The 15653-nt window shown below is 45.0% G+C and overlaps 2 protein-coding genes across 15 annotated transcripts in view; one reads left to right on the top strand and one right to left on the bottom strand.

The window, feature by feature from the left end:
* The window catches only part of LOC139226742 (arylsulfatase G-like), a 244584-nt gene that overhangs the window by 160943 nt on the left and 67988 nt on the right, over window positions 1–15653 (bottom strand). The window contains exon 1 of one of the 10 annotated variants that reach the window (XM_070857724.1): window positions 2689–3094. The exons of 6 other annotated variants lie outside the window; for them this stretch is intronic. The gene's annotated coding sequence lies outside the window, so the exon portion shown is untranslated. Of the gene's footprint in view, window positions 1–1474; window positions 1594–2688; window positions 3095–15653 lie in introns of those variants that run through there. 3 more of the 10 variants (XM_070857726.1, XM_070857719.1, XM_070857725.1) reach the window with 3 other exon arrangements.
* Window positions 1739–15653, top strand: part of LOC139226740 (monocarboxylate transporter 7-like) — a 47152-nt gene continuing 33237 nt past the window's right edge. For 4 of the 5 annotated variants that reach the window (XM_070857716.1, XM_070857715.1, XM_070857713.1 and 1 more), the window contains exon 1: window positions 8045–8127. Coding sequence is in view for 1 of the 5 variants with exons in the window: in XM_070857711.1 (XP_070713812.1) it covers window positions 7893–8127 (235 nt within the window). In the remaining 4 variants the exon portion in view is untranslated. Of the gene's footprint in view, window positions 2084–7875; window positions 8128–15653 lie in introns of those variants that run through there. The other variant, XM_070857711.1, reaches the window with a different exon arrangement.

Below are 15653 nucleotides of genomic sequence, written 5' to 3'. Positions count from 1 at the left end.
CTGCCCGCTCCCCATAACCCTTTACTCCCTTATCGCTCAAAAATCTGTCTATTTCCATCTTAAATATATTCAATGACCCAGCCTCCACAGCTCTTTGGGCAGAGAATTCCATAGATTTACAACACACAGAGGAAATTTCTCCTCATCTCACTTTTAAATGGGTGGTCGCTTATTCTAAGACTATGTCCCCTAATGTTAGTTTCCCCTATGAGTGGAAATATCCTCTCTACATCCAGCTTGTCGAGCCCCCTCATTACCTTATCAATAAGATCACCGCTCATTCTTCTGAACGCCAATGAGTATAGGCCCAACCTACTCAAACTACCTTCATAAGTCAACCCCATCATCTCTGGAATCAACCTAGTGAACCTTCTCTGAATTGCCTCCAATGCAAGTATATCCTTCCAGAGACCAAAACTGTACACAGTACTCTAGATGTGGCCTCACCAATATCCTGTACAGTTGCAGTAGGACTTCTCTGCTTTTATACTCTATCCCCCTTGCAATAAAGGCCAGCATTCCATTTGTCTTCCTGATTACTTGCTGTACCTGCATACTAATTTTTTGTGTTTCATGCACAAGGACCCCCAGGTCCCTCTATACTGCAGCACTTTGCAATTTTTTTCCATTTAATTCTCCTTTTTTATGTTATGTTGATTGAGGGATATATATTGGGATAGCTCCCCTGCTCTTCTTCAAAATAGTGCCAAAGGATATTTTACATCCACTTGAGAGAGCAGATGGAATATAAAGTTAACATCTGATCCGAAAGACAGCACCTGTCAGCCTAGGTTTTTTTGTGCTGAAGTCCCTGGAGTGGGACATGAACTCACAACTTTCTGACTCAGAGGCAAGAGTGCTACCCACAGGGCCACAGCTAACACTAATACAGAATGCCAACTGCACTGTGGCTATTGAGGCAGGTTTTTACCTGGAAATGCATCCGGGAGGACGCTGAGCACCTCAAGTCTCAATGCCGAGAGCATGCAGAAAGCAAGTGCTGGCAGCGGAAAGAGCGTGCTGCAAACCTGCCCCACCCACTCCTTCCCTCAACGACTATCTGTCCCACCTGTGACAAAGTCTGTGGCTCTAGTATTGGACTGTTCTGCCACCAAAGAACTCACTTCAGGAGTGGAAGTCCTCCTCGATTCCGAGGGACTGCCGATGATGAGATGTGGCCCTTATGGCTAAAGCGATCAAGGGGTATGGAGAGAAAGCAGGAATGGGGTACTGAAGTTGCATGATCATATTGAATGGTCGAATGGCCTGCTCCTGCACCTATTTTTTATGTTGGCTTCTTTTGCTTCTACCTGTATATTAGAGGAGGAAAAACTGTGACCAGGTACCATTGCAGCTTTTAAAACTAAAAACTCTTCTGGAAGGTACTGAGCATATCAATGTGGGAGATGGAGGGAGGAGAAAACACAGTTTCAAAACCTCAAGAATGCCCCCCTCTCCTCTTTTCTAAATTTACCTCTTCGACAACTCACTCTTGAGGCGGGACCATATCGCCACCATGGTCTGTCTTTCGCTTTTGACTGGAATAAACCTGTTCAACCCGGTGGCGTGGAGTCCGCGCACGCGGCGTTCGCTCTCGAGGCGCCAGCTGGGTTTAAAGCCACGCCGTGCGGCGCGCGGCGCCGAGACCCTGAGGGTGGGGTGAGCGCGCGTGCGCGCTGCCGCGAGGAGCCGGGTCAGGTACACCGCTCGCGCGGCCCCGCCGCGCGCGAACGGGAGACGCTGGTGCGCGCGCGCGCCCGTGCGCGCAAGCGACCGGCTGGAGCCGGTATAAAACAGCACAAAGGAGCAACAACATCAATAATTCGAGTAGAGCGAGGTGGAGGGTGGAAAGCCGGGGGGGGTAAGGGAAGGGTGAGCCCGAGCACAAGCCCATTAAAATCTGGGCAGGAAAGTCGCTGCCGACTCCGAGGAGGGACCGACCAACCCGACACCATCAGGCGTTTAACAATATTATGAAAATAATTACTCTGGTAGGGATGCTAGACATATAAAGAACCAAATGCATCCGGCCAGGCACCAGCAGACTCGGCACACTTTACCTGGCTGGGGAGGACCATTCAAGGTAAGTTTTTTTTAACCGCAGAAGCCCAACTCTTGTTCAATGTTTGAAGTTTAAATTGGTTTATAATATATATGTATATTGTACTTTTTAGTAAAAGGTTCGAGTGCCCCCCCCCTGTCACTGTATCGAGGGACTGACGTTGTACAGTGTTTCTAGTTATTTTAAAACAAATTTTAAGCACTGGAAACTATACCTATCAATTAAACTTTATGAATGTCTACTTGTTACTGTGTTGGGGTGGTACGGGCTGTCTTGCAACGGTTAGCTGATGTCATATCTCGAAACTCAGTTTTTTTCGCTAAACGGAAACGAAACTGTTTACACTTATTTTAAAAACTTTTATTTAAAAAAAATATGTAGCTCATATTTGTTTGGAAGCTTAATTGTAGTTTTCCCCTCCCTCATAGCCCCAAAAATCAGGTCAGCATCTGGCAGCTAATTTGCGTGGCACTGCCGGATCTCAAACACATTTGGAGCAGAGCTGAGGCACTCGGCTGGTGAGTGCAGTAGCAATCTTAACTGATTATATCGTGCATCTCAAAAGGCTCCACCGACAGAAATACCAATGTTTACTTTACACTTTTAAAGAATTTCAAAGAGTTTACCAAATAAAGCCAAAAATCCCTTTGGGTGCAGTAACACGAGGCACGCAAATTACTTTCCATCCACATCCAGTTCGTTTCATACCAAGGTGCTTGCTGATCTACAGTCCATTTTCCTGTTGAGGAAGTGTCTGAGCTGTTTGCCGCATCCCTTCTGTCAGGCGAACTCAGTGGGGCGCTCTCCCTGGCACTCGATTCCCCATCTCTGATCGGAATGAGACTTGTGTAACACGTGTAAAATATTTATAATTCAAACAAATATTTAAAACTTTTCCGGTCCGCTCAACGATTTTTTTTGCCATTGTAAATATCTCACGGAAGAGAAGTGAATAATGTCTCGACTATAATTTAATAAACGAAAAGCTTCAGTTGGTGCAGTGGGCTGCAGCCAGTGTCTGGGAGCGGCGAAATAGCGCTTTGCCACCAAGGTAGTAGACTCGCTGCTGCTCCAGCTGCTGAGTCACACTCCGTGCAATCGCTTCGCGATACAAACTAGCCGGCAGATGGTGCAAAAAAACCCCGAATCTACCCTCATCCCCAAGACTTCTGCTTGGTTGCTCGATTGAATCTCACTCTGGCAGTTCTGAGAGTTTTGAACCGCGGTGTTGGGATGACAAGAGTTTAAAATGACGACCTTGTATAGCCTGCTACTGCTCGACATATATAGTTAATTAAAAGTTATATCTAGTGATTATTTTTTGTTCCTTTTGGATTTGTCTACAAATTGCTACCTATTCAGACGTTGTATCCCCTTGATCTCCTCGAGGTTTCCACTGAATGGGCATTAGCGCCTGGCAAGAAATATCTTGGATATCAGAACTGAATTAGCTTTGGAGTTTCCTTTGGAGTTACTTCTTAATTTCAGTGGGTGGGGATTGAAAATTGGGCAAGGACTCACACTGTTGGCTCTCTGCCCATGTGACAATCTTCTGGTCTCACCAAATAATGTAGTAATGATAGAAAATGTGATGCATTGCATCAATCTGTCATTACTGCCATGGCAACATTGGACATGGGGAACATCTGTACAACAGGCCTCCAGCTCTTGGTAAATTTGACATTGCTAGGTTGGCAGAGGCCACCTCGGAGAGGTCTTTTTAAGAAAAGAAAATGTAAAGTGTACCCACTGAGTCCAATCAATTGTGGGTCCTCAGTGGTACTTAATCCACAATGTGGGCGAGGCCAGATGCTTTGTCCCAGCCTGGAGGAAAAAAACTTAAGTTGCTGCAGGTAGCAAGATGAATTTTCTACTTTTCCATTGCACATTTAGAAATTTTGCTCAGGGCTGCCAAAACGTTTTAAATTGGACTGTCCTGGGGAAATTCTCACAGGTCAGTGGCACCACCATCAAGCAGGCAGAGTTCCTGCCCAACCACACACTCTCAGCCTGTGTTTTTAAAGAGCACGGCCGTGAAATTTGGCAGCTGTTAAAGCTGGCTTTGACAAAATAAATGACACCTGCCTCGCTTCAGCCCACTTGCGGCATGGCCCGCGGCAGCCGCCATTTTGGGAGGGCTGGTAGCACGACTGTTGCCTGCGCTCGCCAGAAAAATGCTAATCAGTCCATGTGCAACGCTGAATTGACCCAAGACTTGCTATTTTGGACGTTGTTGCTCGATTGCATGCCCTCTCCAAAATACGAACAGCTGAACATGCGTAAGTTTGTGCAACTGTTTGGAGCTTTCTACAGTTATTTAAAGTTGATGAGGTGATGGCGAGTGGTGCTATGTGGAGAAGGTCTTGCTTCTGACTTCAACACTTTCTCCCAGTTGTGGGAGCTCTACCTGCAGTCTCCTTCACGCTGGAGCATGATGGGATGGAACAGAGGCAGCAAAGTGGACAAACTGCTCAGGGAGGAGGACGAGGACTCCCCCAACCCCCAGGGACACCTACCTGCACTTAAGCCAGGAGCATTCGGAGGCCCCGTCGCACCAAAGAGGCGGTCACAGTACTCTGCCACGGCCTGGAACCAGACCTTAGCCCCCAAGGCCTGGAGCAGGAGACATAGTTAACATCTCCCAGTCTGTCATCTTTTGCTGAATCTGGGAGGTCACAGAATACTCTGAGAATGGACTTCATTGTCTTCTCTGAGCAGGGAGAAGGAGGAGCACACATGTGGCTTGGCCAGGATATCAGACTTCCCCATGGAGCAGGGTGCCATCGATTGCACACCGGGCATCGCACATCAATCCTCAGATGTACTGCATGCAAAGGCTATCACTCACTTAATGTGCAACCACGTGCAGTGAATGCCCGGTATCCTGGCAGCAGTCAAGATGCTTTCAACCTGTGCCAGTCATCTTCCAGCCATCACGTCTTAACCTGAGGGTGGCTGCTTCAAGACGAGAGCTATCCGCTCTACACCTGGGTGATGACTCCCATTCGCAGCCCCACTACTTGTGGTCAGTAATTATGAGAGCCATGCTGCCATGTGGAACCTCATCGAGCAGACCATTGGGGTGCTAAAGCAATGGTTCCACTGCCTTGACCGCTCAGGAGGAGCCCTCCAGCACATGCTGGTGCTGGTGTTCCATTTCGTGGTGGTCTGCTGCATCCTCCATAACTTGGCCATCATGAGCGAGCAGCCCTTGCCACCACTAGTTCTGCGACCACTTCCAGAGAGGGAGGAGGCAGACAGCAGATTTCTGTTCTGGACGGGCTGTCTGTGAGCACCTTATCAGAATCCGGTTCCCCGAATGAAACCCCAGATCCCTGTTGCTCACCACGTCCCCACATTGCCATCCCTTTGTCACAGAGCATTACAGCGTCCTCTTGGTCACAAAGCTGAAATGAGAGGCACCACAAAACAAACATTCCAAACATAATTTATAATTTAATCAATCCAAATCCACATAACTAAGTCAACTAATTAGCTTTGTGGATGCCTTTCGTGTCTGTCTTTCGTGTTTCTTTGCCTATCCTAGTGCTCCTATGCAGTGGCTGCTGCAGGGCTGGTAGAAGGCTGCTGACTTTCAAGAGGGGAGACTGCAGATGGCCTTGAAGGATGACATTAAGTAGCTCTGGGTCGAGAAGGCCTGGCTGTAGATTGCACCACATCGGCATGGGCAGCAGCAGTCTGGGCTGGCTGACTGTAGCAGCAAGGGCACAGGCAGAGTGGCAGGAGTGGGAGTACAAATGCTGTCATCCTGAGCAGGTTCTTGTTCCAAGCAGCCAATTCCCCCTCGCCCAGGGCGGCACTTCAGCATTCCTAGCCATCTGATGGAGCACAAATTGCTGGACTGCTGTGAAACCCCACAAGCCCCTTTCCACACTCAAACCTAGTCACGATAACATCAGTCTAAGCTTGTGTGTCAGCAAGCTGAGATTGCACAAGAGTAGTCTGAGCTTCCAGTGCAGCACTCAGATGTTGTGTTCCTTCTGCTTGTGCAATAATGGATGCTGAAACATCACCCATCACATCCAGCATCATGGTTGGGTCCACAAGTGTTCCAACAGTGTTGCCCATTACTTCCATCCTAGAAATCATGGGCTCTAAGCTCCGCACAAAGCCCCGTGCAATATTGGAGCCCGACTCCTCCATTTTCCTTGGCACTGACCAGACTGTCTGGCAGGCCTGCCATTACAGCAAGCATTTCCGTGTGCATGCCCATAACCTTTCTTCTGAAGGCTACCCAATAAAAGTCATCAGAGTTCTGTGCAGCAGAACCCATGTGCAAATTTGCCCTCTGGGGAGCTGGCACCCAAGCTACCTTTTTCCCCCTGGTCTGGCTACAGCCCACTCGTGATTCACCACGTGCAGATCCTGCCTCTACTATTCTCTAAAGTACACGCAGTGCCATTTTCTGAGCTGGTGCCTGGGAGTGTCAGATCAAGTGTTATCCTTCACTGTCCTCCGCTACTAGGAGACCTCATTTGCGGCGGGCGGGCGAGGGTTTAGGCTGTGATGCTAGATACAGCAGGTTTCATGAGGCTTGCAAAACCCAACCAGCCACTGTTCAATTTAAAATGGTGATTAAATCTGAGACACCCCTCCCCTTCTTCCATTAAAACTAAAAGTAGGTGGATCGGAGGCAGATTCTTGTCGGGATTCAGATTTTTAACAGTAACTTTCCACCTGACGCCAACTCATCCTTTTTTGGGGGGGTTAAAGTTTCCCACTTTGAGTGAAAAAATGTCTCCTTATCGCCCCTCCAGATCTTTTACCAATGATTTTGAATCTATGACTTCTAGTTTATTGACCCAGAGGGAATAATTTTTCTTTATCTACTCTATCAAAACCTCTTATCGGTTACCTCTTAAACTAACTTTGTTCCAAGGAGAACAGTCTTTGGGGGGTGCGGGGCTGAGCTCACCTGACATGACAAAGCATCCTTTGTAAGCTCAATAGCAGTGAGTATTTTGGTTCATAACCTTGAAGAAACCATCAAGTGTTTGACAGTGTGTTGAATTCATCCTTAGCAAAAAGGTGCAGAATTGCAACCGTTGTCTATATAGGTGGAACATCCGTAAACATCGGGACCGAGGCCGTTCCGGATTTCAGGTATTTTCCGGATTTCGGAACGTCTTTCCGACGTCCCGAATCCAGAAATGCCTGGGCTAAGGTAAGGAGCGGGGGTCTGAGATAAGGGGGGGGGGCAAGGTAAGGAGTGTGGGGGACTGGGGGTGTCGACGGTTCAGAGTTCGGCTGCAGGTCAGGGGTTCCTTGTCAGGGGTCGGCAGCTGGGAAAAACCTGCGTTGAAGACCTTAATTTAAAAAAAAGTAAGTTAAAGTTTTTATTTTTTAATTCTTTTTCAGCGATTAATTCGGTTTAAAAAAAAAAAAATTCCGGATTCCGGAACATTTTCCGAATTCCAGACGACTCCCCCATAATCGGCCCGGTCTAAATTGACATTCAAAACAGAGACATTGTAAAGGGGGCTGTGACTCTTTCCAATGGGTCTCGACTGCTTTTACTCTGTGGCACCTGGGAATTGAGTGTTCTCCATGAACGACAGAGACAAATATTGAGGTCTATTTTTAGGTTTTCATTTGACTCCGAGCTTCATAATCTCAACTGTTCTCCTTATTTTCAGCAAAGTGTGATTACTATTATAAGGTCTGCACTGTCATGTGTGCACTTAATTTTAAATGTTAAAACAATATTAATATTCTGAAGACAACACCAGCACTTGAGTGGAATTACTAGTTTTGGTGTTTAAAAACTGAAACGGCTCTCTTTTTAAATGCAGTGACCAAAATCGTGGAAATGACAATGTTCACGGGAAACATGAGAGGATGCGCAACAAATGTTTACACAAAGACTCCAGATGGAGGCTGGGGCTGGATCATAGCCGTTGCTTTCTTTTTCGTAGAAGTGCTCACATATGGCATAATTAAATCATTTGGTGTTTTCTTTCATGACCTTATGACTTATTTCGATGAGTCCAACAGCAGAGTGTCCTGGATATTATCTATCTCAGTGTTTGTAATGATGTTTACAGGTAAGGAGGACTTTCAATAACTATGGATCAGTTTTTGGTAATGTTCACTTTTCTGGTTTTGGGTAGAATTTATTAAATGTTATCTGTGACAATCTAGCAGTAGCCTGCAGACTCCATTTGCAGTACTGACTATTTATACAATTGGGTTTGGCCCACCCAAGAAAAGTAGTATTAAGAAACTGGTAATTATAACTACAATCCCACACAATTGTTGTGGATTGTTATAATTTAAGTTTTTAAGAGCAGTTCTGGCAAAAGTTCCAGAAATACTGAAGGGTTTTCTTTTTTTCAATGTCATTATCTGCTGAATTTTAGATTGGAGTAAACCCTTGCATCACCACAGCTGGTCGTCTTCATGACACTGGCCTGAAACAATTATGGAAAGTTATTTGCATCTATTGTTGTTGAGGTTTGAAGAAAAAATGAATGCAGTAAGGATAAATATTGAATGATTGGAGAAGTGTCAGATTGATTTTAATCAGATTATTAACTCATTCTATATAATTCAAAGTAATTTTTTGCAGGGAGGTGAAAAATGGATTAATCCTGTTGTTCAAATTATTCAACATAATTAAAATGGCAGTAATTTTATAAGTGCAACAAATCCAAATTATCGAATAAATCAAATGAATTGACTTCAAATTAAGAGTAACGTATACCTTCCTTTTGAATAGTACAGGTTCTGGCATTTATTCTGTCTTGGCTCTGAAAGTGGTTTTGAGTACTTCAGCAACCTGGACTTATCCCTGATCTTTTGTGCTTTTGTAGATCAAGTTTAAATTAAATTTTTACTCAATACTCATTGGCTTCACAGCCTGTTAGGCCATTAAAAAAAATTGTGTAAACATTTAAATATACTGCAGATAGAATAAATTCTAATGTGGTGGCAAAGAGGCAGATATATTGTATACTTCAAGACTTGGGGATATATTTTCCTATCGTTGAAGTTCAAGTATGGATGTTAACGTGCTGTTTTAGGAAGGGTGCATTGAGCATTTGTAAATGAAATTTCAGTCAAAAAACTTACCCCACCGAAGTCTTGTTTATGTATTCTCCCCCACCCCCAATTTTCTAATTAACTTAAACACTGAGTTCCGGTACAATTTATATCCCTGTTTATTTATTTATTGTTTTGCAATTTTTCATTGTTTCCACATTTATTTCTCATTCTATTTGTTTTGAAACTTCCCAGCAACATTAATTCTAATTATCTTGTTAAAATATTTGGAGTTACATTCATCCCATTTTCTATATCTGTTTACTTTCCCATTTTGCATTTTATTTCTTTTCTAATCCACTGATTTTTTTTATTCCCCCATTTCTCTAATTGTAACCAATCTACTTCTCTCTCTCTCTTGCTCTTTCTCTCATAATTAAATGGAGACATTGAACACTTTAAAGGTTAGCTACTCAGCCAAATAGCGATCAGGCACTACTACAACAACATGCCTTTTAATAATGAAACAAACATTCCAAGGGGCTTCAGAGGCATAATTGGCCAAATGGACACCAAGGGCTTTGAAGAGAGTCTTAAAGGTCAGGGAAATTTCTAGGGCCTACACAGCTGAGGACATGGTCACCAATGGCATAGTTATGCTCAGAATTAAAGGAATGGAAGGCTAAAGGAGTTTGCAGGAATAGGGGTGATAGGTGAATGGGACTTGGTGTGGGATAGGATATCGACAGCAGGTGGACTGAATAGTGCGTGAAGAATGGTAGGCCAGTCTAGAGAGTATTGGGATAGTGGAAGACAAAGGCATGGATGAGTGTGTCAGTGATGAGGCAGGGATGGTGGTGGGTGATGTTACGGAGGTGGAAGTAGGCAATCTTTTGTGATGGAGAGGATATGAAGTTGGAAGCTCAGCTAGGTATTGATCAGGACACCAAGAATGCGAACAGTATGGTTCAGCCAGAGTGTGGCTGGGCAAGGAGTATCGAATCAGTGGCAAGGTTATGGAGATTGTGGTAAGCGCTTAAGATTCTGGCTTTGGTCTTCCCACTGTTTAACTGGAGGAAATTGGGGCTCATCGATGACTGGATGTCGGACAAGCAGGCTGACAACACTCATGCAGTCGAAGGGTCGAGGTAGAGCTGGGTCATCCACATACATGTAGAGGTTGACTCATGTCGGTAAAAGATGTCACCATGGAGCAGCATGTAGATGAGAAACAGGAAGGAGCCAAGGACAGATCATTGACTGACCAAGATCCTTGGGAGGTAACCGTAAGGATGGAAGAGAAGCCATTGCTGGCGATGCGCTGGCTATGATCACATGAGTAAGATTGGAACCAAGCAAAATCAATCCCATTGAGCTAGCTAACCGATGAAAGGCATTGGAGGAGGATGGTAGGGCTGACCATATCAAAGGCTACAGAAAGGTTCAGGAGCACAGAGAATATTGTACCATGGCCATTGCCACATTAGATAGCATTTGTGACTTCTAAGGCTATTTCAATGCTGTGGCAGGGATGGAAACCTGATTGGGAGAGAGTCAAATGTGGAGTTGCAGGAAAGATGGGAATAGATTTTGGAAGTGTCAATTTTCAAGAGGAAAGGAAGGTTGGAGTTGGTTTGCAAACGGGTTCAGGGTACTTTTGTTTTTAATGAGGGGGGTGGGGAAACGGGCGAAAGAGTGGTGATAAAATCAATTTTGAAAGTGGAACAATATCTGAGGAGAGGCAACCATTGACAATGTCGGCTAGCATGAGGGCCAGGAAGGGAAGTTGGATAGACTGGCAGTTCAGTGTGAATGTGAGCATGAGGAGGGTCTCTTGGACAAGTGCAGAGAGGATGTGAAGGGACAGGACATAGAGAAACATGCAGGTTCAGGAATAGGATGGGAAATCCTGGGGAAGTTTTGGCTTGGTGGGGAACAGGGAGGGAAGCAGCAGAGACACCTGAAAGCTAAATGTCCTTCAAAAGCTTGATCCTGGAAAACTACTGCCCAGATGGCATTGAAATACAGGTTCTAAAAACCCCTTCTGAGGAAAGATGTGCTTAAACTTGCCTGTGTATTCTTCTGTCTGTCAATTACTGTTCCATCTAAGTAGAAAGTGACAAATATTGTACCTTTCTACAGGAAGAGATTAGAGTCGGACTCTTATAACCACAGCCCAGTGATAACTATGCTTGAAGATCAGAGCAACTTTAGTAAATGAGAAGCTGCTGCAATATTTTAACTGCAACAATGTGTTAACTCACTTGCAGTTTGGCTGCAGAACAAATGGGGCAACACAATATTCATTTCATGGGCCAAAAATGTAATGACTTTCATTGCTCAAAGCAAATTTAGGAACTGTTTATGCTTCCAGAGCACTCAATAGATATGTTGTTCTCGCCTCATTGCAAATCTATTCTTGGGTTGTATCTGAGTTGGCAAATAGGAAACATAAAATTGTTCAAAAGCAAAATACTGTGGATGCTGGAATCTGGAATAAAAACAAAAAATGCTGGAAATCTCAGCGGGTCGAGAAAGCAGAGTTAACACTTCAGATGGGAGAGTGTTCAGAAAGAACAGATTCTTAACAAGGACTGAAAGGGGGAGGGGAAGAAAGAATAAAAGGGAAGGTCTATGATAGGGTGGAAGACAGGAGAGATTAGAGAAAAAGGGATGATGGGCCAAATTATGATGGTAATGCCAGGAGTTAGAAAAGCATTTGTCAAGATATGGTGTGAATGGCGGGATAATGACCAGCTGCCATTAGAGACAAGGAGAAAAAATAAACAAACAGGCTCTGGGGGGAGGGGGGAGGGGTGAGAGAGGGAGCCAAAGATTGGTAGCAGTTATGCTCTGAAATTGTGGAACTCTATATCGAGTCCAGAAGGCTGTAAAGTGCCTAAACAAAAGATGAGGTGCTGTTCCTTGACATTTGTTGGAACAGTGTAGGAGACCGAGGACGGAGAGGTCAGAGTAGGAATGGGGTGGAGAATTAAAGTGACAGGCAACCGGAAGCTCCGGGTCACACTTGCGTACTGAACGGGGGTGCTCCGCAATCTACACTTGGTCTCCCCAGTGTAGTGGAGACTACATTGTGAGCAGCGAGTACAGTATACTAAATTGAAAATAGTACAAGTAAATTGGTTTTTCACCTGGAAGGAGTATTTGGGGCCCTGGATAGTGGGGAGGGAAAAGGGCAGGTATTGCATCTCCTGCGCTTGCACAGAAAGGGAAGGGTAGGGGGTACTGGGGGTGACTGCGGGATGGACCAGGGTGTCGTGGTGGGAGCAGTCCATTCAGAATGCTGAGGGGAGGGGAAGATGTGATTGGTGATGGGATCACGCTGGAGGTGGCAGAAATGGCAGAGGATGATCTGTTGAACGTGGAGGTTGGTGAGGTGAAAGATGAAGACAAGGGGAACCCTGTCATGGTTCAGAGAGGGAGGAGAAGGGGTGAGAGCACAGGTACGAGTAATAGAACAGACACAGTTGAGGGCCATGTTAACCACAGCGGAGGGGAATCCTCTGAGGAAGAAGGAAGACATATCAGAAGCACTAGTGTGAAAGGAAGTGTCATCAGAGCAATGCGACGGAAACTGGGAGAATGGAATGGAGTCCTTGCAGGATGTGGGATTGGGAGTAAGTGTAGTCCAGGTAGTTGTGGGAGTTAGTGTGCTTATAGTGGATACTGGTCGAAAGCCTATCACCAGAGATGAAGACGGAGAAGTCGAGGAAGGTAAGAAATGGATCATGTGAAGGTGAGGGAAGGGTGGAAATTGGATGCAAAATGAATTAAATTTTCAAATTCAGGGTGAGAGCAGGAAATGGCACCGATAGTCATCAAAGTACTGGAAAAAGAGGTGAGGGAGGGGACCCATGCAGGTTCCCATAGCAGCATCTTTAATTTGGAGGAAGTGAGTGGAGTTAAAGGAGAAGTTGTTCAATGTGAGATCAAGTTCAGCGGTGAGGGTGAGGGTGAGGGTGTGGATGGGGACTGGTTGGGCCTCTGCTCGAGGAAGAAGCGGAGCGTTCTCAGGCCATCCTGGTGGAGGATGAGTGTGTCACGGGATTGGACATCCATGGTGAAAAGGAGACGGTTGGGAGCCTGGAAACTGTTAAAGTGACGGAGGGTGCCGTAGAAGTCTCGGATGTAGGTGGGAAGAGAATGGACAAGGGGAGAAAAAATAGTCGAGATAGGAAAAAATGAGTTCTGTGGGGCAAGAACAGGTTGAAATGATGGGTCTACCGGGGCAGTCGAATTTGTGGATCTTGGGAAGGAGGTAGAAGCGGGTTGTGCGGGGTTGGGGAACTATGAGGTTTGTGGCTGTGGAGGGAAGATTTCCAGAGGAGCTGAGGTCAGTGACTGTCTGGGGAAATTATGGCTTGATGTTGAGTCGTGGGGTCATGGTCCAGGGGGAGGTAGGAGGAGATGTCTTCTGCGAGGTCGGTTCGCCAAATAACAACAGCAGCACCCTTGTCAGCAGGTTTGTTAGAAGGCAGAACCACAAATAATGGTCTTATCGCAATATCTAATGTGTGTTTGCTTCCCCCCCCCCGCCCCCAACTCCCATTCCTTCACTTGCCCAATGAACTGGTGGATATTATTGGGGTTATTTTTTGTTTTTGCTGATAATACCGTGCTATGAAGAGTGATTAATTTGTTTTCTGACCAGACTTAAATATAATTGGAAAATGGGCTGACAACTGGTGTGTCTTCAAACTGAAAACCTGTCTATCCATAACTCTTCTGTCTGTAATAGTATTATGCTCACTTCAATTACAAATTTCTAATTTTTTTCATTTTCATAATATTCTTGGTAAGACCACACTTGGACTACTGTGTACAGTTCTGGTCACCATAACATAAAAAGGACATAGAATCACTGGAAAGGATACAATAAAGATTTACAAGGATGATACCAGAACTGCGAGATTATACCTATCGGGAAAGAATGAACAGCCTGGGGAAGCTGAGGAGTGACCTAATAAAGGTCTTTAAAATTATGAAAGGCTTTGATAGACTTGACAGAGTGTTTGCACTTGTGGGGAAGAGCAACATTAGAGACCATCAATACAAGATGGTCACCAAGAAATCAAATAGGGATTTCAGAAGAAACTTCTTTACCCAGAGAGTGGTGGGAATGTGGAACTTGCTACCATAGGGAAGCGAATAGTATTGATGAATTTAAGGGGAAGCTAGATAAGCATATGAGGGAGAAAGGAATTGAGGGTTATGCTGCTAGTTAGAGGGGGAAGGCTGGGTGGATGCTTAAGTGAAGCATAAACGCCACCATGGACTGGTTGGACTGAATGTCCTGTTTCTGTGCCGTATATTCTATGTAATAATGCCAGGAACTTGCAGCTGTATCTCAAATTTTGCATCTCAAAGTTCAAAACATCAGCAGTAAGCTTTTAAGTATCATCTGTTCTGCCTGCAGTATGCTCGCATACAGTATTATTTCCTGGAACACTGCAATTTGTATGTCTTGTATATCAGTGTTGTAGCATACACTGGATTATTGGAAGATTCTGGTCTGTCCCACAAATCCCAGCAGATACTTTGTCGTCTTTTTCCACAACCACGAGGTTCACTCTGTGATCTCTGTTGCTGTTGTTAATGGTGATTTTGCAGATCTCTCAAAATCTTAAAATTTATTGTCCACATATTTTATTCGATTCTGTACTCTGATAGAGAAAATACGTGGAGCATAGAGCAAGACCGGAAGACTCATTAAAAAAAAGTTCCAAGTTTGAATTGGAAGACAAATCTCGCAGATGAGATTTAAATAGAGTATTGGTGATAGCTAGGCATCATGCAGTGGGTATGAGTTCAACTGTCCTCACTAGGGTGAAGGAAAAAAAATGATAGTTGTCCTTCTGCATATTTGGGATGCTTTTACAACACTTGTCAGCTAACAGTTGCACAACCATAGTGTGTTATGGCACTGGAGACCAGAGGGATTGTTTTCCTCACAATTACATAGAAACATAGAAAATAGGTGCAGGAGTAGGCCATTCGGCCCTTCGAGCCAGCACCGCCATTCAATGAGTTCATGGCTGAACATGCAACCTCAGTACCCCATTCCTGCTTTCTCGCCATAGCCACCGATTCCCCTAGTAGCAAGGACCACATCTAACTCCTTTTTGAATATATTTAGTGAATTGGCCTCAACAACTTTCTGTGGTAGAGAATTCCACAGGTTCACCACTCTCTGGGTGAAGAAGTTTTTCCTCATCTCGGACCTAAATGGCCCACCCCTTATCCCTAGACTGTGACCCCTGGTTCTGGACTTCCCCAACATCGTGAACATTCTTCCTGCATCTAACCTGTCTAAACCCATCAGAATTTTAAACGTTTCTATGAGATCCCCTCTCATTCTTCTGAACTCCAGTGAATACAAGCCCAGTTGATCCAGTCTTTCTTGATATGTCAGTCCCGCTATCCCGGGAATCAGTCTGGTGAACCTTCGCTGCACTCCCTCAATAGCAAGAGTGTCCTTCCTCAGGTTAGGAGACCAAAACTGTACACAATACTCCAGGTGTGGCCTCACCAAGGCACTGTACAACTGTAGCAACACCTCCCTGCCCCT

Source organism: Pristiophorus japonicus, chromosome 16, assembly GCF_044704955.1.
Source record: "Pristiophorus japonicus isolate sPriJap1 chromosome 16, sPriJap1.hap1, whole genome shotgun sequence".
NCBI lineage: Eukaryota > Metazoa > Chordata > Chondrichthyes > Pristiophoridae > Pristiophorus > Pristiophorus japonicus.
The sequence above is the reverse complement of the archived record's forward strand: the minus strand, read 5'-3'. Positions and strand labels throughout refer to the sequence as shown.